The sequence below is a fragment of the Primulina huaijiensis genome, chromosome 10 (genome assembly GCF_012295235.1).
Source record: "Primulina huaijiensis isolate GDHJ02 chromosome 10, ASM1229523v2, whole genome shotgun sequence".
Taxonomy (NCBI): domain Eukaryota; kingdom Viridiplantae; phylum Streptophyta; class Magnoliopsida; order Lamiales; family Gesneriaceae; genus Primulina; species Primulina huaijiensis.
Genome location: NC_133315.1, coordinates 886,851 through 911,681, shown reverse-complemented (window position 1 = coordinate 911,681; position 24,831 = coordinate 886,851). Strand labels below are relative to the sequence as shown.

At 33.8% G+C, this 24,831-nt stretch overlaps 4 protein-coding genes and 1 long non-coding RNA gene across 5 annotated transcripts; 3 read left to right on the top strand and 2 right to left on the bottom strand.

Annotated features, from left to right (window-relative positions):
- The first annotated feature begins 1,716 nt into the window (after positions 1-1,716).
- LOC140986987 (sorbitol dehydrogenase) lies at positions 1,717-4,270 on the top strand. Its single transcript, XM_073455409.1, has 7 exons — positions 1,717-1,814; positions 1,903-2,026; positions 2,167-2,234; positions 2,493-2,729; positions 3,064-3,354; positions 3,623-3,810; positions 3,932-4,270. The coding sequence occupies exons 2-7, from the start codon at positions 1,918-1,920 to the stop codon at positions 4,122-4,124; spliced, it is 1,086 nt and encodes a 361-aa protein (XP_073311510.1). The 5' UTR covers positions 1,717-1,814; positions 1,903-1,917; the 3' UTR covers positions 4,125-4,270.
- Positions 4,271-5,696: 1,426 nt separating this feature from the next.
- LOC140986825 (zinc finger CCCH domain-containing protein 48-like) lies at positions 5,697-9,993 on the bottom strand. The gene is made up of 9 exons (XM_073455190.1): positions 9,319-9,993; positions 8,847-8,942; positions 8,349-8,438; positions 8,083-8,184; positions 7,662-7,808; positions 7,397-7,516; positions 7,224-7,283; positions 6,291-6,388; positions 5,697-6,132 (listed from the first exon to the last, which is right to left on the bottom strand). The coding sequence occupies exons 1-9, from the start codon at positions 9,778-9,780 to the stop codon at positions 5,991-5,993; spliced, it is 1,317 nt and encodes a 438-aa protein (XP_073311291.1). The 5' UTR covers positions 9,781-9,993; the 3' UTR covers positions 5,697-5,990.
- Positions 9,994-15,769: 5,776 nt separating this feature from the next.
- Positions 15,770-18,102, top strand: LOC140986453 (calcium-dependent protein kinase 26-like). Its single transcript, XM_073454709.1, has 4 exons — positions 15,770-16,352; positions 16,450-16,746; positions 16,984-17,391; positions 17,605-18,102. Exons 1-4 carry the CDS (start codon positions 15,770-15,772, stop codon positions 17,811-17,813), a joined length of 1,497 nt encoding a protein of 498 aa, XP_073310810.1. The 3' UTR covers positions 17,814-18,102.
- A 2,334-nt stretch (positions 18,103-20,436) lies between these two features.
- LOC140986653 (uncharacterized) lies at positions 20,437-24,831 on the top strand. Its single transcript, XM_073454960.1, has 5 exons — positions 20,437-20,825; positions 22,654-22,915; positions 22,988-23,184; positions 23,877-24,064; positions 24,314-24,831. Exons 1-5 carry the CDS (start codon positions 20,704-20,706, stop codon positions 24,598-24,600), a joined length of 1,056 nt encoding a protein of 351 aa, XP_073311061.1. The 5' UTR covers positions 20,437-20,703; the 3' UTR covers positions 24,601-24,831.
- LOC140986654 (uncharacterized) lies at positions 20,746-22,647 on the bottom strand. Its single transcript, XR_012176956.1, has 2 exons — positions 21,476-22,647; positions 20,746-21,431 (listed from the first exon to the last, which is right to left on the bottom strand). It is a non-coding gene; the product is annotated as an uncharacterized lncRNA (long non-coding RNA).

The following is a 24,831-nucleotide window of genomic DNA, read 5'->3' as shown; positions in this document are numbered from 1 at the left end:
TCTTCAATTGAAAGACCAATGAATTGGCATGCTCTCGAAAAGTTATCTGGATAAACAGAAATGCAGTTCAGTCAGGTGATGGACAATATGAACCAAACTAACAGCTTAGACTTCAGGTTTGTCTAGTCGACAGCAAGAAAGTCAAGATCATGAATGAGTGCCACCATGCTGTATACAGCACTAGGAAGAGGCCCATATCGCCTCCAATCATGGGGTTCAGGAATAACTCATTCTGCTAGCTCGAATTGGGTGACCTCCCCAAAGCAAAACAGCATGATGAGGAGCAAGTGCTGTTGAAGGCAGGGAGATGAACATGCAAAATTAAGTGTCTTTTCATTAGCTGCGCATGCATTTATACAGAGTCTAGAGTCTTGAGATGTTGCACGACCGCTTGTCGGCAATTATTGAGTGGTTGGGGGAAAAGCTGATGAAGGAACTGCGTTTCAATTAATGTGAAACTTGTGAAATGCATTTCACATTAAATAGAGCTCTCTCGTTTCTTATCATCTCATTATCGAGTTCTTCTCTCATCTGTTATTCTATAACATTTGTGAGGTATTTTGTTATCTTATATTAAGAGAGTGTTTTTCAATGATTGTACATCATAAAATATTATATTATAATTCTTTTCATTTGTTTTTACCCAAATAATTTTTAGAAGTTTTATACTTAAATTTCGGTGTTTAATTTTTTTTATTTTCATGTTTATATCTCAATATGGTGTACTTGAATCTAACACTGAATACGTGTGGGCACTGGAGTTCTTTGGATTCTGCACACTTTGCCTTCATGATGGGGCGTAACAAAAATAAGCTAGCAAGTACAGGATTACTCTTGTGGAAGTTCTTTCTATGTCTGTGTCCCTGGATTTATGATAATGACGTATGTGTTAAATCTTTTTTTTGTACTCGGAAGATGTAATCTCCATCTATAATTTGCTGGCGAGGACAATTTATTTTGATGTTTTTCTTTCGGTTTACCAATAGGATACTCTGAAAACAATTCTTTTGAACATCATTCAAATTTCACGAAGTCAATAGAGTGCATCTGTTACTCTTTTCAGTAACTTGTACAATCCTGATGCCAATAATTTATTTAAAATAAAAGGATAATAAATATATCAATATATTTTCATAAGAGAGTAACACACTTGAATTTGGTGCCTTCAAAAGTGAAATTATTATTATTATTATTATTATTATTATTATTATTACATGAATGGGGTTGTTTCCTCATCATCTATTACTATTTATCAAAAATATTTGTAATAGAGACAAATATTTGTCATTATATGATGTTATGTCATTCTTTTTTATTATTTTTAAATTATAATTTAATTTCTCATTGATTTTTATATTATGATATCACTTTTGTTTAAGTAAGCAAAAACTTGTGTAAGACGGTCTCACGGGTCGTATTTTGTGAGACAGATCTCTTATTTGGGTCATCCATGAAAAAATATTACTTTTTATGTTAAAAGTATTACTTTTTATTGTGAATATCGGTAGGATTGATCCGTCTCACAGATAAATATTCGTGAGAACATCTCACAATAGACTTGCTCATTTAAGTATCACCGTTTTTTATTTAATATAAATTAAATAAATTATACAAACACGTGGCGTATCCGGATGCACAAATTGAGATGAAAATGTTTGATTTAATGAAAGGCAGATGTTTGGTTTTACATGAGTAATGTGTGACTCAAAATTATAGATATCTTCTACCATTGTTATCGTCATATTTATAATATATAAATGCTGAAAACGAACAGCGCACAAACGACATGAAAGCTGGCAGTGAGTGACGACCGGGTAAAGAATCCATCTTTCTTTTATTATTTAAAGATAAATTCAATAAATATTGCACTAAATTTTGTTGTATCTTCATTCATCCGAACAGAGGCAGATATCAGAAATGGGCAAAGGTGGGATGTCTCGTGAAAATGGTGAAGAAGAGAACATGGCAGCATGGCTTCTTGGTGTTAACAATCTCAAGATTCTACCTTTTAAGCTTCCACCTCTTGGTATTTTAGTATTCACTGATCTTTTTTTTCTGTTTGTTCTGTTTGAAATTTCAGTTTTATGATTGGGGAATTCCCGTGAGTATGTATGCATATACTATTTGATTACGTGTTTCAATCTGTCTGTTCTTGTTTGTTCGTAGGTCCTCATGATGTTAGAATTAGAATGAAAGCTGTGGGTATCTGCGGAAGTGATGTTCATTATCTCAAGGTGAAACCCTTTCCCTATTCTGGAAAAATATAATTTTTCGGTCACTACACACATGTAATATATATTATATTGAATTTCACCTAGATATGTTATTCTTGGGGTCTGCCTGTGTATGTGACTTGAACATAGTCTTTTGGCTTTTTGATGTGTGGATATCTCGTCTTTGTGATGCTCGGATTGACGGGGAATCAGATTTTATTTATGAATTCATTAAATTGTTTGAACAATCTTAAAGGTCATTGCTTTCTCATATTGTAGGAGATGAAATTAGCAGATTTTGTTGTGAAAGAGCCAATGGTAATTGGGCATGAGTGTGCTGGTATTATTGAGGAAGTTGGGACTGAGGTGAAGCATTTAGTTGCCGGTGACCGTGTGGCGGTCGAACCAGGGATCAGTTGTTGGCGGTGTAATCTTTGTAAGGAAGGCCGGTATAATCTATGCCCCGAGATGAAGTTTTTCGCTACTCCCCCTGTTCATGGCTCCCTTGCAAATCAGGTGTGTTGAAAGTTATGGTTTTGTATAAAGTTGCTTCCATTTTATTCTTTCCAATTTAATATACAGTATCCGGGAGTAATAATTGTCCATGTTCTTTTTTTCTTTTGGTGACTGTTTATGTATTAGACCATTATGATTTAAATTTTTTTTGCATTGCACCGTTATTGCAATCTGCAGCCCTTGTTACTGTGACAAGGGATTTGTCCTATATATAGTATCAAATAATCTGTTGCAAATAAAACATTGAATTAAGCTTTCTGCTATCTTTTTGTTCGAATTCGCTCTGAAACGGTGGAGTGATGATATTAATCTTTGTGTTTTGACACAACTGCAGATTGTGCATCCTGCAGACTTATGTTTTAAACTCCCTGATAATGTGAGTCTGGAGGAGGGAGCAATGTGTGAGCCGTTGAGTGTTGGGGTTCACGCATGCCGTCGTGCCAATGTTGGTCCCAAGACCAAAGTGCTGGTGATGGGTGCAGGACCAATAGGACTCGTAGCATTGCTTACGGCACGTGCTTTTGGATCTCCAAGAATTGTCATTGTAGATGTCGATGATCATCGACTATCTGTTGCGAAGGAGCTTGGAGCTGATGAAACTGTCAAAGTTTCAACTAACATGAATGTTAGTATCTCTCGCTGTTTTGCAAATGAATTTCGTTTATTCAGGTTATTCTTGAAAAATGTCAGTTGCATAATGTTCAGTGGCAATTACCTCTTCCCACTTGTGTTGTTTTTGTGTGACAATGGTAGAAACATGAATGCTCGATAAGTTTTATGATTTAAAAGATTTGAGTATACATTTGTTACATCTAGATTTTGGTACATTAGCAGACGTGTGACCCTATTCATACATTCTATCGTGATAACATGTGACAGCTAATTTTAAACAGGCTGTATCAGCAGAAGTTGAACAAATCAAGAAAGCAATGGGAGCAGAAATCGACATTACTCTTGACTGTGCAGGATTCACCAAAACCATGTCGACTGCATTAGGTGCCACTTCATCAGGTGGCAAAGTTTGCCTTGTGGGAATGGGGCACTCTGAGATGACTATCCCCCTCGCCCCCGCTGCTGTAAGGTATCTAATAACAGATCCCTTTTATCCTCAAAATAATGCATCTATCTATCATTTCTTTTCATTTTATCTTTCTTGTTGAGGCGCATAGGATAATTGATGTAGTCAAGTTTAAAATTTACAGGGAGATCGACGTGGTGGGAATATTTCGGTACAAGAACACATGGCCCATGTGCATAGAGTTTCTGAGGAGCGGAAAGATAGACGTGAAGCCATTGATCACCCACAGGTTCGGATTTTCTCAGAAGGAGGTTGAAGACGCCTTCGAAACGAGTGCACGTGGGGGTAATGCTATCAAGGTCATGTTTAATCTGTAGAAAGTTGTGTAAAAATGGTGCAATAAGAGAACAAAAAAACTAAACTTTCTCCCCTTTTAATTTCGTCGTACTAGCATATAGCACGTGCGAATAATCTATATTTTATGTTGCACAAATTATTTTTGACTATGTTTTTCACTTTATTTTTAGAATCTTTTGGAATACTTAGTTTTATATTATTTAAACTATAAAAATTAGTCCTGCTAACATATTTGATGATTTTCTCTATCACTGTATTATTTTAAACACACAATTAATTTATAGGAGTTTAAATATGAATTTTTTTTTTTTAAATAAATAGTTCATTTTGTGTGATACTGCGAAAATTATGTGCCTCACGTTTTATTTCATTGAATATATATAAATTACGAAAATTTGGAACAATATCATCCTTGTACCATAAAAAAAATGTAAATACTGTTATATAACATTTAAGTCATGAGAATTAAGTGGAGGTTATATGATGAGTAATATTAAGTTAAGAAGTTACTTTTCCATATGTCATATAAATAAAGTACTGTCGAAAATATCCATGTGATTTTTCATTTTTACACACATAAATGGCTAGGTTTTGCCAATTGCCAGTGGGCAGTTTAAATAATAGAGTAGGTCTCTTGTGAGATGATATCATGAATTTTTATCTGTGACACGAGTCAACTCTACCGATATTCACAATAAAAAATAATACTCTTAGGTATCGTTTGGTTCATGGTATGAAATATATAGTATGGAGATAAGCAATATTTTGTAATAATAAAATAAATAGAAAATGATAATTAATATAGTGTTTGATTTAATTGATTTGATTGATTAAATTTGAGATAATATGATATTATCATTTTGTCATTCTTGAAAATATTAATAGAATATTGATAATATTATTTATTAAGGGTAATATCGTAATTTTATATTATTGATTTGATTGATATGAGACAAATTATTACGAATTTGATTGATGTGAAATAAATAATTAATATTTTGATTGATCGAGATAAATAATACTTGTACAAAACAAGTGATATGATAGGACTATTTATATTAGTACTTACAAGTATTTGAACCAAACAGTACCTTAGCATAAAAAGAAATATTTTTTGATAGATGACCCAAATAAGATATATGTCTCACAAAATACGACCCGTGAGACCGTCTCACACAAGTTTTTGCTTAAAGAATGACAATCATTTTTTTTTACCTAGAATACTTTTTTCGAGATAAAATTTATATTTAGATATAAAGTTTATTTAAAAATCGAGAAAAATGGTTATTGTCAATCGACAAAAACTTATGTGAGACGGTCTCACATGTTGTATTTTATGAGACAGATTTCTTATTTGAGTCATCCATGAAAAAGTATTACTTTTTATACTAAGAGTATTACTTTTTATTGTGAATATCGGTAAGATTAACCCATCTCACAGATAAAGATTCGTGAGACCGTCTCACAAAAGACCTACTCTTGTCAACCATGCCTTTGCCCATGCTTCCGCAGATCATGCGGAATTTAATGTTGTCCTAGTTTTCTTTTCACCTAGTATCATCCAACATTGGTATTATGATAAGGAAGACAAATTAAGACGAGGAAAGCATCAATTATTCATGACTAACAATTACAATGGCTCAAATTCATAAGCCTGAATAAGACCAATCACATCTTCTATATTCACCTTACATTAAGGCAACATCCAGATTACTCAACCGTCCTCTAATCAAACTACCAATAAGGACCAAAAAAATGGATAAAAATGGAAAATGGAAACAGCAATCCTCTCATCTGGCGTTTGTTTTCTTCAACTTGTACAGCGGAAAAATTAAGACACCGAGACAACATTAAAGAGACTCGATGTATGGTTAATCATTTGCATATCATGATGCTGCAGCTGGTTCAGTAGACCACTTCCATACTCGCACCAGGCCGGATCCATCTCCGACGAAAAATAAACCACCAGGACCAATTTGAATGGAGCGAACCTCTTTCTGGGAATAGATCTTCCCTCTCTCGGAAAATCTAGTACAGAAAAACAACCAGGATAATATTCATTATTGTTTATCCAAGCCTCAGTTCTTAGAGTAGAGTTGGGGTCAACTAGAATTCAGGGTGATCACACGAAATCAAAGCCTGGATCATCATGTAACAAGAGACAGGTATCAGCATATGGGACTCACGATGGTAAATCATAAACTCGGATGGAATTATCATTGCAAGAGCACATCAACACTGGCTTGCCTTCTGAATCATGCATCCCACAGTGTGTGAGTAAACCCTGCAGAAAACTACTGCAGTTAAAAAACCAGGTATTTTTCAAGCGTTGTTAACAAGATTAACTGATGAATAATAATTCCAAAAATTACAAGATAAGACAATTTATAGCTTTCTTCTGACCAACTTATGATACATGCTAGCATTTTGGCAGGCGATGGATGCATATATTTTAAATTTGATATAAAATAATTTTTCTTTATCTAATTTTTCGTTTTGAGTTTTATTTTATGTTTTTTCATAATAATATGATATAAATATATAATCATTACATGTTTTTTATTAGTGATTCGATTGATGATGAAGAAAGAGAATTCTTGGTTCAGTTCTCCGCCTTAACGGTAGAAAAAAGGATTGATCAAATTCTATTGAATCTGACTCATAGTGATCATTTATCAAAGAATGACTCTGGTTATCAAATGATTGAACAACCTGGAACAATTTACTTACGATACTTAGTTGACATTCATAAAAAGTATCTATTGAATTATGAGTTCAATACATCCTGTTTCTATTGATCGGTCATATAGGCCCGAGTTGGAAGACGTTCCTCAGTAATATCATCATGACGTATTTTAAACATTAAAAACTAATATGGGTATGTTTTAATTAAATGAAGTGTTTTGAAAAGTTGGAATAAAAATAAAAATATTAAAGGTGGCTATAGGAAGAATACATAAAAACACACCAAGAGACCAAGATGATTATTATGTGGTGCTCTTCCTTAATAATATAGTAAAGTAATAGGTTAACATAAAGATGAGGTCGCAGTTGTCCTCACATAATGATTCCATTCAGAAGAAGAAGAAAAGAAGTGTAAACAACAAATAAAAACATACATATTCCTCTGTATGGGTGTATGTTACATCCAAATTCCCAGTCTCTGTTGCAGCCCAAACCTAGGCAAAGTAGGGAAATCAACAAAAAGACAAGTCAATTATCAATTACAGATATATTTCTAAGTCAGATGATACAGATGGGAGGAGCATCAAATTTTTGGAAGAATACAAACCTTGACAGTTTTGTCCAATGAAGCTGACAAAAGAAATTGATCCCAGCATAAAACGGACATCACAACATCTGAATGCCCTGTTAAAGTCTGTAGGCACTGTAAAGTTTCCAGGCTCCATACCTGAACATAAAGCATATAAGATATAACACTCATAAAATAAGACCGACACACACAGACACAGTACAGCAAGATTTTAAGGACAAAATTTATCAGGAAATTTTGTAGCAAATAAACTTAATGAACGTGTCTCGGGAGGTTAACTCACTTTGATAGATTGGTCCATGGAACCAGAGTACATTCTGTTACCTCCAACAACTAGCGACACAACTGCACGAGTGTGGTCCTTGAGAAATGCTGCTGGTTCAAAGCAGTTGGCAGCTACATTGAATTTCCATGCCAATATTGCCCCATCCTGCAGTAGATAAGCACAATCAGATTAATTGGGTCTAGTGGTGTACGGAAGAGGATCCCCATCTATGACTGTAAGGAGCAATAAATCACTTTCAGTTCATGCGTGTTGTCATAGCTCATCCCTCTAACAATTCAAATCAGGAGACAATATTTGGGCATGGATAACAAAAAAGCTGCAGACAATTCATTAACACATCAAAAGCAACATAGCATGCGTATTCATAGCGGACAATTAAAGCAATAGATATTGTTATCCCAAAAATAGGCTAAAATACCTGTGTACCAGCAAAGAGAAACTCATAGCCAACGACAAGGGAATAGACTTGGCCAACTGGTCCATTTAAACTGAGCTCTGCAGAAGTTTGAGTATTCCATGCCTAGCACCGCACACAAAAAGCCAGGGACTAAAATAATAGGACATTAATGAAGCAAGTGGAAACAGGCCTCAATGTAGACAAGCAAGAGAGTAATAAGCAAAGTAATATAACAGTGAGCCAAAACAAGGTTAATTGCAGTTGCTGCATTTAGTTTTTAATCTTACCTTGACAAGATTAGTTAAACCAACAAATACCCAAGGCCCTTCACTTAGCATACATCCAACAGCACCACCTAAATTCACTACGCCTGCCAGCTGTAGGATAATAAAGAAAGGAAAAAGAACCACACATTGGTTAAGTACAGCTGTTCAATGTTATTGAGAATCCAGTAATCAAAAGACCAAAGTAAGTAGGAAAATATCTGAACTATGCAATGTAAGTTGATCCAAGAGCTATAAGAGTTTATATGAGCCCACCCAATCCTACAGTTTCTATCCCTTCATCTGTATCTTGTGCGTTAAGTCACCATCTATGTACAATACCTCCCAATTTTACTTAGCTCAGAGGATCTCGAGCATATTAACATGTGTCAAGTTGATTCTATTTTATTTTTGGTTTTAAATTGTGAAATTTAACCATCTGCAAGCTGCAGCCTACGGTCTCCAAACACAAGTAACATATGCGATCAACTGTTAAGGACAAAAAATTAAAATGTGAACAACCTGACCCGACTGGCAGTCCCAAACTCTAACAGTCTCATCTTGACTCCCAGTGTACAGCTTATCTGACCCCGAGGGCAAAGCAATCCCAGTAACAACCTGATTGAAAAATGTATGTTTAAAGATAAAGGTAAGGCAACATTTATGACATATTGCAACAAGTAATGCTGACTCAATAACTTGTAACTAAGAATTTAAGTCAACGAAATGCAATAAAACAATCCATCCATTACACGCAAAACCATCAACCGAACACAATTTTTTCTAAGGAAAAACGGCAATATCAATCATATTAACTCGGGTATTTTTCATTTTTAATTTAATCAAGATAAAATCAAGGTTGAGTTTGGCAACACATCCAAAAATAGACAAACTAAAGAACTCCGGGATCTAAAGAAAAATCCCACAATGAATTCAAACTCCAATTCACAACAAATCACGATACTTTAATCATGAGCAACGTAGTAAAGATAACCTCCCGATGGCCTTCAAGTGGCGTCAAAAGCGAAAAGCAATCTCCCGTAGACCACTGATGCAAGTACTTACAAGTATCCCCATATCTACAGCTCCCTTGCGCCTTCCAATTATTACACAATTTATCAATCTTTTTCACCGTCGTCCTGTCTTCAGTAGCAGGCTGCCGCGATTGCTCTCTACCCCACGCGTTACTGTAATTATTAAAATAATTATTGTTTCCACTTCTCCTCAATCCTCCACCGGCTCGATATTTATCATCCGTACCAAACCCCTGATGCGCCGTCCTCTTCCCATTCGACGCGGCCGGTAACTCGCTGTGTAAATAAGGGCACGGGAATTTCGTGCACTTCCCTTGTCTCCAAAAAAAACAGACCTTTTGCTGCTTATTATTGATCCCACCATCGCTCGAAGACGATGGTCCGAGTCTATTGAAAACTCGTCTTCCTCCATCCACATCCATGATTAATCACACGGTAGAAGCTCGATACAGAGTGAAAATTAGAAAAATCTATCAGGTTAATTGAAATAAATAAGGGCTTTTTTACGAGATCGCGTGCAATTGGATTTACGAAAATTGTCTTGATATGGGAAACTGAATATTTTATGGGGAATCAGAAATATGGAAGCTATGGCTTTGAGATGGTTGAATTTTTTTTTTTTTTCTGAATAGTTGAGATGGTTGAATTACGAACCCTAATACCCTAATATTGGGGATTGCAAAAGGGGAAGAAGAGAATTTAAGAGATTTAGCGTATACAAATCATATTTATCTGGATTCAAAGTAATTTTAAATTTTATTAATATAATAAATTTATTAAATTTTAAATTTTATTAATATATTTTATATTAATTAAATAAATTTATTAATATCCATAAATGAGAAATTTTTTTTTTTTATGTATTTTATAGTTGCATATTCTTGTTTTTAAAGCAAAACTAGTGGGCATATTCTTATTGATAATATAACAACTATTTTACTAGTATTATAATCAAGGGTTAAATATTAGTATTTGAAATTTTATTAAAACTATTATTAAAAAATATTTATATGATTTGAGGTAACATTTAAATGATGATAACAATATTTTAATGTTGAATTGATTTATTTTTTCTTGATTGAGTTGAACTATTACTGATAAAAAATTAAAAGGTGTATCTAAAAAGTCAAATATGTTATTTTTCTATCAAAATTTTAAACAATTAATAAATATTTTTTAAAAATTCATTTTTTTTCCATTTTTATATGATTAAATTTGATTAAATTTTTTAATTATTTTCAGATAAGGTTGAAAAATATTTATATTGAAATTCTAATTAACATACGTAACAATAACAACAACAACAACAATAATAATAATTTACGGATCATCAATATACTAAAATTTATGACAACTTTTTAAAAATCGAAAAACGTAATACTATATAAAAAAATATATTTTATTTGATATTATAGAAAGCAGTGATAATTAAATATAGAAAAGTAAGACAAAACTCAAAACCATAACCGAAATTAAATAAAATGATATAAATAATATAAACACTNTTCATATACTATAATTTTTTTTACGTTATGTCGTGTTCTAAAAAATTTAATTAAGTCTCACTTAAATTTGTTTGAGCTTGAAGGTTGTCTAAAACACTTTGTTTTGGTCAAAATAACAAAAAAAAGTCAAACATAAGTTAATCATATGAAGTATCATCAAATACTCTTACGGCGACTTTTTTTAAAAAAAGAAAAAAAAAATTGTTGAATAAGAAGAAAAGAGAACATAATTTAGAGATTTTATCAATTAGTGATGCTAACATTGTATAACCGTGATTAATAATGCTTAAATGCGATTCTTTCCTAAAACGAGATTGGTGATAAAAAAATGTTAGGATACAAATGAACAGTTTAGAGTTGATGGATGATATGTCATAAAAACTAGTTACTCTGCACACGCGATGCATGTGTGTACAGTTTTTTTTATCATGATTGATGAATTAAAGTGAAATTTGACAAATTATGGAGGGACTAAATTGATATTTGAATTGTTGAAATAAAAATAAAAGTGTGTGTTGAAATAAAAAAAAAAACAAAAAGTAAAAGTGTAATATTAGTATCATATAAGGGTAAAGTTGAAAGAAAAAATTCATGTCATTCTTAGGTGGTTACTATCATGTCCTCAACTTTAATAAAATAGAATAAATATGACAAATAATGCAAAAACCAAGCTGCAATAATAATTCAAGTCAATATTCCAACAAGACTGAGTAATTTACGTTACTAAAATATCTAAGTGTGGAAAAACTCAAGTTACTAAGTGAATATGATATATACAAGTGAATATATTAGTTCAAGTTAAAAGCTCAACATCAGGATGATAACAGATATGACAAAAGTAAAGAATGTAAGTAGAAGATGCGAGAATTTGTTTTTGGAAGTTCAAAAACTAAGCTACTATGTCTCTGCTTCTTTTGTTTCTAGACGGATTCATTAGAAGATTTTGATTCTTACAACATTTTATACAAGCTCACTCCAACTTAAGAATTATCTCTTGCCTAATCGGAACTCCTAGCACACTCTTTTCTTAACTGGATCTGTTCAAAACAAGCTTCTAACAGTTATAGTGATTCTCACAATACAATACAACTCGTGTAAACAAATATAAGTTAGAATACAAGATGCACAAAATAATTCTTAATCGATCTGATAGAACTTTGTGCATATTCAAAAACAGATTGAGAACGAATCTTGTAAAAGATCTTGTGCGATATTGGGATGCTTGATGAAGATCAATGTAACATCAATCTCTGCATTTCTTGATGCTTCCCCTTTTATAGGTGTTGATCCTCAATGTTAATAAATATATAAGGTACTCACAGATGTACTGGATAGCCGACAATCAAATAAAAAGTGTCACGTGTCCTTGTCGTGTTTCCAAATATAACAATGATTAATTCAAATTGCTTGTACAATAACTGAAAAAAAGTAACCAACCGATCTTTATTATGTCTTTGCTGACAACTCTTAGAGTAGACTTGGAGATAACTTTATGTTGTCTTCAGAGTGTCGCCAGATCAATCTAACAACTGATCTGTTCTGCTAACGAAATGAACGGGAACAAGTTGATTCCACTCGAGCTGTTGTAAGAAGCTTAAGTTGGACAACTTGATTTGTGTATAAAGTTTTTGTCCGTCTATTGTTATGTAAGATGCTTAAGTTGGACAGCTTGATTTGTGTATAAAATTTTTGTCCGTCTATTCTTATGTCAGAGAAGTTGATTAGCACAAGTGATGTTCTTTCAAAGATTGTTTTGTTAGTTTAGTTCATTTGTTCATGTAATTTAGCAATTTAGCTTGAGTCGGTATCAATTTAGTTTATGATCATCAAAACTTATATTTAAATTTTATCTTAACAATTTCTCTATTTTTTGTGATGTAAAATGTAAGCTGCTGACTTAATTGATAAAAATTGAACATAATATGAATAAACAAAACTTTTATTAATAAGATGCATAGATAACTAAAGACAAGTGAAAATGATGAATAAAAATTTATCTCCTGTTTATTTTATTATTTTCTGAAAGGTTGATGTGAAAAGTAGCAAAGTTTGTGTCCACCATTTGAGCTGCTGTAATGACCACCACTACCGGAACTTCCATCAAGTGGTTTCTTTTGTTAAGACAAGGAAGAAGAGGGCTTAGACTATTCTTTGGGCTTAGCATTAGATCTTTGAAAAGCATATTTGAGCTCCGATAGCTGGCTTGATTGCATGTTAAACACTCTGAGTATTTCAAAAATTTGAGTATTAAAGTTTGTTTTAAATAGCTCCAAGTCTAGTGAAGATGCCATGTGATGTGCTCTCGGGCCAAAAACTTTATTTTATAATTGAGATAAAGACTGATCAACTAAGTTCAGTCCATCAAATTGTGGAAGATCTCGTTCAAGTCAGTTGAGAGTTTTGTTTATGCCATTGACATGTATATTCGAGTGCAAGTCTATATAGGATGTATCTAAAATATTTCACATAGCATAGTCCAAACTCCTTATTGCACGTTCTTAGCTCTATTTGAATTTTTTAATAGAGTTTTTTTTAAAAAAAAAAATTTGGAATCTGCAACCGTTATTATTTATGTACTCTGGATAAACCCAAAATGTCAACACAGTAGTCTGCAAATCATGCTGATCAGATAAACCAAACTGAGCAAGTTCTACGTGACAGACTTAAAGACAAAAGCATAAAAATATTGAATTTCTGACTTCTTAATAAGTTCTTTTCATAATCTAAAAAATACAACTTAATGTCCTTACATTTCTCTAACAGTTTATTACTATTCATATTTCTCTTTAAATTAATTTCAAATATTCAGATAAATTATTTAGATACATGTAAGAACCTTCATTTTTCAAATTGTTTTTCCTATAAATATCTCCTTACTTTTTACATTTCATTACCAGTTTCAATTATGTCTCAATGATTTTTTTAAATTAATATAATTAAAATAAATATTTATCGTGCATATAAATTTCATAAAATTTATGTACCATTTTATACTTATGCAACGCGTATGCATCGACCGCTAATATAAATGATATTAGCACATATAAATCATTTAAAATGCATTATGATTACAGTTAGTAATTGAATAATAAGGAGCTCGATTCTTTTTAACAATTTATATGAATTTTGAAATCTTATTGATGGAAACAAAATTGCGAACAACATACGCATGAAGAGATATCATCGTACAATGTTTGATCCGACTCAATTTTGGATGAACTCAAAAAAGGGTTAATTTTGTTGATGGAAATAAAATAGTGGAAAATAAGAGGCGTTGAAAGAAATCATTCCATTATAAGTTTGGCCCTTACTCAACTATGGATTAGTCTTAAACTAGTGTAATTGCAAGAATCTGAGTGTAAACCAAACATTGAATTTTAATTACAAATCACTTATCAATATTATACAACAAGAAATAAAAGAATAAGATTATATCTTTGAAACGAAAGACTTACGTACAAATATACAAGTAGATTTACTCTCATAAAAAGAAGACAATTAAATTATTCGACAGAAAGGGTAAGCAATCCCACACTGATTATCGGAAGTCACTAGGCTTACTGCGAATGCTTTCTTTGTATGAAATCTTCTTATTATGGCTCACGAAGTAGGAATTGATCAAATAAAAAAACTCACGTAAGACGATCTCTCTGGTCAATTTGTGAGACGTATCATCAAATCTGATCTGATTCATAAAAAAATATTATTTCTTGATGGTAAAAGAATTATTTCTCATTTTAAGTATTAATTCATCTCAGGAGAAAATGGTAACATCGTAAAACAATATACATATTCTAACTTAGGTGGCATGAAGGTTGTGTGCTCGTGGGGTTGATAGAATACCATTTAAAAAACGCGTCACTTCGAGTTGTATTGGTGATCTAATTTTCAAAGACATCATTTTGAATTAGCACACACAATGTCCCACATATACAAGACAAATCAAGGAAAAGAAAACTTTTAATTATACTTTCTTCCAAAAATATATAAGGAGAATGAAATGGTGGCCAACAAAAACATGATTGCTCGAACCCCAAACATAACAATCTTGGTAAAAACTGAGGAGGCCAGAGCAAATCGCCCCACAGGTCTCTCTCTTCTTTCTTAGTTGGGAAGGAAGAAGGGAATCACAGCTCCCACTATTGTGCATCTTCCTCTTTTGCTGACTTTTGACTATTTGTTTTTCCTTCTCTCAAGGTTAGATTTCTTGGTTGCAGTCTGTGTTTCTCTATTTTCCCGTCGTGTAATTCTGAAAAAGTTTGGTTCTTGGCGTGTTCTTGGACAAATTGTGGATCTGGGAATGCTTCTTTGAGTTCAAATTTTTGTGGGCTTTTCTGGATTTTCATCTTTTCTCATGTGAAGGTTTGTGGGTGGGGGAATTTTTTTTTGTTTTTCAAATTTCTTTTTTGTCGGTCCATTTGGGCCTTTGTCTCATAATGGGAATTTTGGGATGTTTCACGTTTGGGGTTTTCTGTACTTGATTTAGTTGGTGTCGTGTCCTACAATGTTCTGAATGCTCCAAGAGTTTGGTTAATTGAGTAGTTCAGTTTGAGTTTTTATCTTTGCTATCTTAATAAATTAAGGCTTCGCTTTAGTCTTCCTTGTTCTTTTACCCTCTGTTCGGTGAAATTGCTCACTTTTTTTTCGGTGGTTATATGGTCGTGCTCTTTATGAACTTTTCAGATCCAGGTAATTTGGGAGGAAATTAAGACTCTTTGGATTTGGATTTTTCCTGTTGCTTTTTCAAGCTTGATACGATGAATCTATCAAACCTCTTGTGACTATATCAAATTTCTGGTTGGGGCATAGAAAACTGATGCAGTTTAGGTGATAATTAGAGGTTTCAGATATTAAAAGCTGAGATCCTGATAGGTGTTGTGTGATCGTTTTGAGGTTGAACTTTTGTATGGCTGTTGCCAAGAGCAAAACTGAATCACTGTTTAGTTCATGTAATTGCTATCGAGTTGCGTGCTTGAGGGAAACTATTTTAGATGCCCACACGACTGCGAATTTGAGCGATCAGTATAATCTCGGAGAACATTTGGGCTGGGGACAATTTGGCATCATACGGGAATGTATCGATAAGTTTAGTGGTGAGGTTCTAGCTTGCAAGTCTATTTCAAAAGATCGGTTGGTCACTCAAGAAGATGTACGAAGTATCAAACTCGAGATCGAAATTATGAGCACTTTATCGGGGCACCCTAACGTGGTTGACCTTAAAGCAGTTTACGAGGAAGAAGATTACGTACATCTTGTGATGGAGCTTTGTGCTGGAGGTGAGCTTTTTCACAAGTTGGAGAAGCACGGCAGGTTTTCCGAGTCAGAAGCCAGGGTGCTTTTCCGACACTTAATGCAAGTGTTGATGTATTGTCATGACAAGGGCGTTGTTCATCGAGATTTGAAGCCGGAGAACATCCTCTTAGCAACAAAATCCTCTTCCTCACCGATAAAACTGGCTGATTTTGGGCTTGCAACCTACATCAAACCAGGTAGAGTGCCGACTTACTTGGCTTCCCTGTTAATTCTTGCCGATTATTTTGTTGAGAAATATTTCCTGATATTTTTATTTTTCTTTTTTGAAAACAGGACAGAAGTTACATGGTACGGTTGGTAGTCCATTCTATATAGCCCCAGAGGTTCTTGCCGGAGGATATGATCAGGCTGCTGATGTATGGAGTGCTGGTGTGATTTTATACATTCTTCTGAGTGGGATACCACCGTTTTGGGGGAAAACAAAGTCCCGGATCTTTGATGCTGTTCGGGCTGCTGACTTGAGATTTCAGTCGAATCCATGGGATTTCATTTCTGATTCAGCAAAGCAATTGATAACAGGAATGCTTTGTAGGGATACGTCGAATCGGTTTACTCCACAGCAGGTTCTAGGTAGGTTATTGTTACTCTTCCCTCGTGGTTTTACTATCTCAGATATTTTTATCCTTTTATGTAATATTCATCCTTTTGTAGAATACTAAAGATTATATTTAGATATTTGGAGAAGCGAGTTTATGGAAACGTGAGATCTGAATTAATTATTGTAATATGATTGTTGAAAGGATCAATATTGTACTCAAACTTATAACCATTTGTGAACTCAGTTCTTTGTACGACGATTTTTTACAGACCATTCTTGGGTGAAGAACACAATGCCACTTTTCAGAGATCTAAGTAAAAGTGGTGAGCAACAATGTGGACTGGATTCTGAGAATAGCCGTATTTCCCCACATGTCATGAAAAGAAGTCAGGATATTAGTTTTGGAATTGGATCGCCCAACAATTGTGAAATTATGTCACCAACATTCACGTGCAAGTCGTCGTTTTCTTCTTTCATGGTAGACCCGCCTACGCCTTTGTCGGAAACTTGTGGGTTTTCTTTCCGTAGTAGTGCTGGAACAAATACCATGGAATTTTCTATGCCTGTCATCACACTGCCAAGCTTTGCTTTTTTCAAACCGAGCTTTGCGGTTAAACAGGAGGATGATGATTTGAATACCGCGGAAAATTCATCAGTACTTCATTTAATTCCTCGAGGTAATTATTTAGTCTCCCTACAATTATACCCTCAGGCTTCAAATCTTAATGTGGATCTAATATGGTTAAACTAAATGTTAAGAGGGTATCGGTGTAATGTGCCATAGTCCAGTTGAGGAAACAGAATCTTGTATTTATACTAGTCAATGCGATACATTAGCAAATTAGAGTAGTTTTCCTTGACCCCCAATCTCTTCTTACTACTCCTTGCAGATGGAGACATGGACTTGAAAGCAGTTGAGGTTAGAAAGAGTGCATCTGATGGGGCTCGAACGTTAGGCCTTCACAGCAGAAGGAACCACACGATTAGCCTTGGTGAATTCGAGCAGCTCGATATCATGGTGACAGAGTCAGTAATTCGATGGGCATCGTGCACTCATCTCCCGACAGCCCACTCACTTAGATCCTCACTTGTTTGTTAAAAGATCAAACCAACTAGGTTTCGGGAAGCTAAACTAGGGGTAGTCGAGCCAAGATAGTGTGAGTAATGTTTCCTTTGCTGATGAAAGGTTTTCGTGGTTAAAGAAAATTCTTATTACCAAGTAACTGCCGCATGTACAGACTAGTTCATCTGGCTAGTTCACTGTAATTTTCTACAAGGTGTATCAAAAACTCTTCCTTGAAGAATGGAGTTGGTTCTTTTATTGCCATTACTATGCATCTTCCATTTCTTCCTGATTTACATGGATTTACAGCTTAGTCATTAAACCACGCAAATGGTTGTAGTTGGCTCAAGTAAATGATCTCCCACTTGCATGGTCCTCCCCATTATTAATTCCACCTAAGAACACTAAAGCTACTATCAAAACTCATACATATCTTGGTGGACAATGTGCATATCAAGTTCAGCAAAATCTATGTAATCATAAAGTAAACGAAATTCAGATTTTTTGGGAGATGATGATATTGACATAAACAAAACAAATGTCACTCGATTTCTTTATATTTGAGTTTGAGTTTGAAATCAACTACTTTTGTTTTAACGCCATTCAGACTGACAATCGTCTTCAAACTTGATTTGTTTGGTTCGAACTAAATTATCGAATTTATTAAATAAAGTGTCATTCCTCAGTTTCTTTTACATCTGGGAACTTAAATTTGTGGGTTGGTAGTTGAAATGGATTGTGATGGGTTGCCACTTGCCACTGTGTGTTTGCAATATATAAGCCACATGAATATTTTATTTTAATACTAAGAAGCTCCTCTTAGTGATTTTTGGTCTGAAATGTCTTAATTTTGTGCACTCCATAGTGTGGAAAAGTACATTAAAGAAGCACCATGAATTGTATAATCTCCAAGTTGAACAGAAATCTCTTTACTGTCACCTAAAAACTGCACACTCGCAACTGCTTTTCCCTCCTTGAAACCCAACATATCCATAAAAGCAAGAAAATGGAGAAAGCTAAAAACTTCATGATTAGGTCTCTTGTGAGACGGTCTCACGAATTTTTATCTATGAGATGGGTCAACCATACCGATATTCACAATAAAAAATAATACTCTTAGCATAAAAAATAATATTTTTTCATGGATGACCCAAATAAGATATCTGTTTCACAAAATACGACCCGTGAGACCGTCTCACACAAGTTTTTGTCAAAATATTTCAGACTTTATGAGGAATCTTTTTAGGAAATGTGAATTTTATTTCTCAAAAATACAATAAAATCATGCCATTGGGTCATAATTTACGAGTTTGTGCTTGCATCAAAGTAGGCGTATGCAATGTTGAAAGTGAATCAACCGACATGAATAATTTTCAATTTATATTTGAGATTACAAAGCATAGATGTGTTTTATGTAAAAATTTCATGCTAAAAAAAATTTAAAAGTGAATTAGTTCTATATTTAATAATATTTCAATTTTCAATAACATTAATTAACTTATTTTAAAATAATAACTATATTTCTCATTGATTTTGAAATAATATTAAACAAAAATATATTAATATATTTATACGTTTGATTAAAGTAATAACTTACATTAAAAGAGAAGACTACAAATTATTTCACTGAAGACAAATTTATTCGAGAAACTTAAATATATAATGACATACAATAATTACCAACTATAGAAATATTTATATATAATTACACTTACCAAGAGGTTTAATGTTCGAATTTTCCTACCTCTACCTTCTTGGTCGGCGTAGTTTGGATGTTACTTGTTAGTTCGTGGGTTTACACAAAACACACAAAAAATAACGGATGTGTGTCCAGCTTTAAAAAAAAAAAAACATAAGTTTAAATGCAAATTAGTTAAGTTTAATCATATAATAATTTAATTGAAACTTATTTCTTCCATTTCAAGTAATCATAAATGATTGCTACCAAATCTTAGTCACAAAATTGATAGTAGTATATGTTATATAAATTTGTTTGTGTTATGATAAAATTATTTGAGTTGAAAGAATGTATTTTATTTGGCTGAGTGATTCAAAATAATTATTTAAATGACACAAATATATATTCCATGTATATATTTATTATTTAGTATTATTTTTTTGATTCCTTTACCAATCTATTCTTATTCATTAAATATATAAGTTAATTTCAATATTTTTTATATATATTTTATTGAAACAATTACACGAAAAAAAATCGTTAAATTTATTTTTTTAATAATTTTCATAATTTTGTAAAATCAAATAGAATATATCATTTGACACCATTATTATTTATGAAATTTTTAAAACATTAATTAATTTAAAAATTTTATTAAATATTAAAATATATGAAATCGTCTCATTAAATTCGGAGTAGCTAAACTATGTGACCTTTTTTCCGACGAGTTTGGGCTAAGATCCTACCTATGTGGACACTACTCTCACTTCATTTCAAAAGATAAGATCTTGACACACATACAATTTAAAAAAAAAATGAATCTTATATATACATGAATAAATTTTGATCATCTATCATATCCTGAGAGCAATGTACACGGGTCTATTGAGATTAATCAATCTTTATCGTCCAATCATCAAATAAAAAACGCCCAAAAGGTCAATTGTAATGTACTGCATTAAAAGGAACTGTAGAGGATCCAGTAGTAGCTGTCCTTCAATCTCCTGCACCGTACATCTCTTTCCTTCGTTGCCCTCACGTCCTTTGGCACTCAAATAAACCAAAAAAATCCAAGAAACAAAACCAAAAATATCAGAGTTGTCGAAAGATCCAATCTTGATGCTGTATTTTCCCGACCCTATTGGGGCGTTCATCATTCAACATCAAATCTTTGTTCTTTACTGTAGAAAAATCTCATCTTTCGAAAGCCCATTAGCGAATTGACTTTGACATCTTTTGTTCCGGTTCATGGCGCTAAGGGTGGGCACGAATCTGATGGAACGACGTTGCTTTGCTCTTTTCTTGGTTCTCCTCTCGTGCTTGACAAGATCGATCAGCGCGAGCCCCGGTGATGCTGATCCGATTTACCAGTAAGCTGTACAAAGATTGTGTCGATGAGCTTCTTTTTGTGTGTCTTAAATCTTGATTTTCGTTCGTGATTCAATTGTGTTTATATTCTTGGTTGGTGTTAGGAGTTTATTTGTAGTATTTGGATGTTTGGACTATTGAGTTTGGAGTAGAATCAGTGAATTAAGTTATATAGTTTGTAAGTATGAGAGTTACTGGAGCTTTGGAAAGTGGGACTATTTTCTGGGTCAGCTTGAGCAGATTGCTGGTGAAATTGCGGCTGTCTCATTAAAGTGATAAATTTGGAGTTCTGGGAAGTAGAAATCTAATTATACTAGTTGGTGTGGCTGTTTCCTGCAAAGGTGTTCTTGGTGCGGTTTTAGAATTCATGGCATTTTTTAATGAAGTCTGATATATCTGTATAACAAATCCAAAAGAGTTGAAAAAGATAGGAATTCATTTTCTTGTATGGTGATGAATATTTATTTTATTGTCATTTAATATTTGTAACGAACATTTTCAATTATATGCGATGAAAGTCTCTTTAACACATTTAACTATTTTAGCATCTCAAGACGCTTTACTTAAATAACGTGTGTATCTTGCCTTGTGACTAGGCTCTAGAATACCTGTATGTCTTGGTTCATTGCCTTGTGACTAGGCTCTAGAATACCTGTATGTCTTGGTTCATCTTGCAATTATAGTAACTGTGGGTAGATGGAGCTGCAGAGAATTTGAATTAGCTTGTCAAGTAATAAAGACTTGTTCCACAAAGCAGTGTCCTACATTACAACGCCAGGTTAAACTTTTAGTTGGATTTTCGGGTTATTGACTGACCACAAATCGTGCTCGACAAAAAAGTGCTTATATAAAATGTACCTTTTTGAATAGATTGCCACTTGCTTAATTGTTTCGGGTGGTAAGTTGGCTGGAAATTTAGATCGGGCATTTCACTTCCTGGCGACCCATTCAAATCTTCTTTGATGAATTTGTGATAAGTCATTAACATAGCCTTGTCTGCCATTTTCTGCTTGATCTTTTAACAATCTTTTATTCCTTATTAATTTCCCCATCCTAAAACTTCAGGTCATGCGTCATTGATGCATCTACCCTTTTTCTGCTCTTTGTTGGGAACCACATATGAGAGTGAAGGATGTCGTATTTTCATTGCCTCTTTTATTGAACAACAAATTCAGTCAAGAATTCCTGAATAACTATGAATATGTTTATTGGTTATTAACAATAGTAATTTATTTCCTTTAAAGCACTCACCTCTGCTCAAGGCACAAACCATGCACCTAGGTGTGCCTTACGTGTTCTAGGTGCAGCTTAAATGTTAGAGTAGCGAGCTAATGTGAAAAGCAAAATGAGACTAAGGAGTGAATTCACATGGATTCAGTGATTTTTTATCTGAATAAATTATGACAGGCTATAATAGACTCCCGAAGAAGTTTCAAAAAGAACTCTTTGTGTTCAACTTGTGCTTTATGGTTGTGTTGTTTGGCTCAAGATATCAATGAATACAAAGAGAATATTTAATCATATTAAAACTGCTGCATGGGTATTTTATTCAGTTCACATTTCACATGAGGCCAGTTCTTGCATTTCTATTGGTCACTTTTGGATTTCACTCTTGAGCTTTTTGGATCAAGTACAAATGATTTAATACACGTAAGTTTATAATACTAATTAAATAGTTTAGAACCTAAAACATTCTATACTTTGCATTCGGAATTAGGAATCTCAAGAGCTTGTGCATGCTGTGTCTGTTGGCATATTGACAACCGTTGTTCATTTCATAGCTTCTTGAAGCCATGCCTTTTAATTCTTTAAACTGAATTGAACTTCCAGGGAATGTGTTGAGAAATGTGAGAAGACCGGATGCGCGGGGGAGAAATGCTTTCAACACTGTAATTTTTCCTCGGATGGAAACAGTAGTGATGGCCCATGGTATCTGCAGGAGCCACTTTATGTACAGTGGAAACAATGGGACTGCCTTGGTGACTGCCGTTACCACTGCATGCTCTCTAGAGAAGAAGAGAGACAGAAACTTGGATATCAGCCTTCTAAGTACCATGGGAAATGGCCATTTCGGCGTATTTATGGAATTCAGGTAAATTTATACCCTTTTTTAAGTTCCCGTTACCCTCTATTTCTAGCTGATCTGTTATCTATATATGATCAGGAACCAGTTTCTATGGCTCTCTCTGCTCTTAATCTTGCTGTGCAGTTCCATGGATGGGTGTCCTTTTTTATCCTTGTAAATTACAAACTAGCATTCAGGCCAAACAAGACCACTTACTATGAATATACAGGCTTGTGGCATATTTACGCCATTATCGCGATGAATGCCTGGTTTTGGAGTGCGGTTTTCCACGCTAGGTGAGCGGCATCTTTTCCTCCTTTGGTTTCTTGTGATCATGTGAACTAAGGACGAGTTTTAATTTTAGAGGGATTTATATTTCTGAATGCATGATAAATTTGGCGAGGCACGAATTATTTCCTATAACATTATTACATTTGAACCAGTGTAGATTAGTCGTACATATGAATGTTGATTCAAACTTTTGTTAAGAAGTTAGAAATCTAATTAAGTTCATGTGCCCGATTAACTTTATGTATTAAATTTGCAAGAGAGAATGAATTTTATAATGAACTGTAAAATTTGTTGGGAAAATAATGAATTGGACTAAATTATAGTTTTTGGTCATGTAAAAAATATATCACATATATGCGAGGACGAGTTATAGTTTTACCACCACAATGATGTTGGTGAAACTTTCATAAACAACTGCAAAAAGTTACGAATAATTTTTTCTCTCCTGCTTGAAATTATGAATTAAAAAATAAAACAAATACCGCTCGGTGAATGCTGTTAAACATGGTGAATGTCGTTAAACATTTTCCAAGTGTTAAGAGACATTTTTTGGGATTTGTTTTGAGAACTTCACGCAGTGTAGTTCAGGCATGTGTTTATTAAGTGATTTAGGGGACGTTGCAATTCAATTGCTGTCTTGTTTTTGATACTTGCTAATTTGCAAATTCATGTTTAAATAACATCAAACCATATGCAGAGATGTAGATTTGACAGAGAAGCTTGACTACTCATCTGCGGTGGCATTACTTGGATACTCTCTTTTTCTAGCCATAATAAGAGCTTTCAGCGTGAGAGTCGAGGCTGCCAGAGTCATGGTTGCGGCTCCTGTTTTTGCTTTTGTGGCGACCCATATCTTATATCTAAACTTCTATCAGTTTGACTACGGTATGCCCACCACTACATATCATGCATTGTTGATACTACTTTTCAAGGCAACAATGGGTCTATCCTTAACTGGAAGTCATCAAGAAGATGATGACACGCATACATACATATGTTTGTGTGTGTGGGTCGCCATTTTCTCAATGGATGCAAAAGATGATAAATACACTAACTCATTCCACTAATCCTCTGGATTTGCTCTTGATTCCAAGTTGTGATTTAATATAAATAATAGTTACACTTCCTTTGCAGGATTGAACATGATAGTTTGTGTGGCAATGGCTGTACTTCAGCTCGTTGTGTGGGCTATCTGGGCCGGAACTACTAATCACCCCTCACGTTGGAAGATTTGGGGTGTCGTGTTTGGAGGTGCGCTAGCCGTGATGTTAGAGATGTACGACTTCCCACCGTACTCAGGACTTGTTGATGCTCATGCTATCTGGCATGCAACCATGATACCCCTTACTTATTTGTGGTGGAGTTTTGTTAGGGATGACAGTGAGTTCCGAACCTTGGTTCTCACCAAGAAGACCAAATAACAGTTCCGAGCTCTATAAATTAATGGTATCAACTCATTTTCGACACTTATCTTTGTCCATTTATTTAGAAGTTTTTTGAATATTTTTTTTGCTCGTGTCCATGAGATCGTTTCCTTGGAATGCTCGGCGATGCGGGTTTCTCTTGGTTTATGAGTAGATTGAACTTTAACTGTGGAACAAGAATGTTTGTGTTTAAGGATTTTCTATCAATTTAATTAAAGTTTCTCTTCA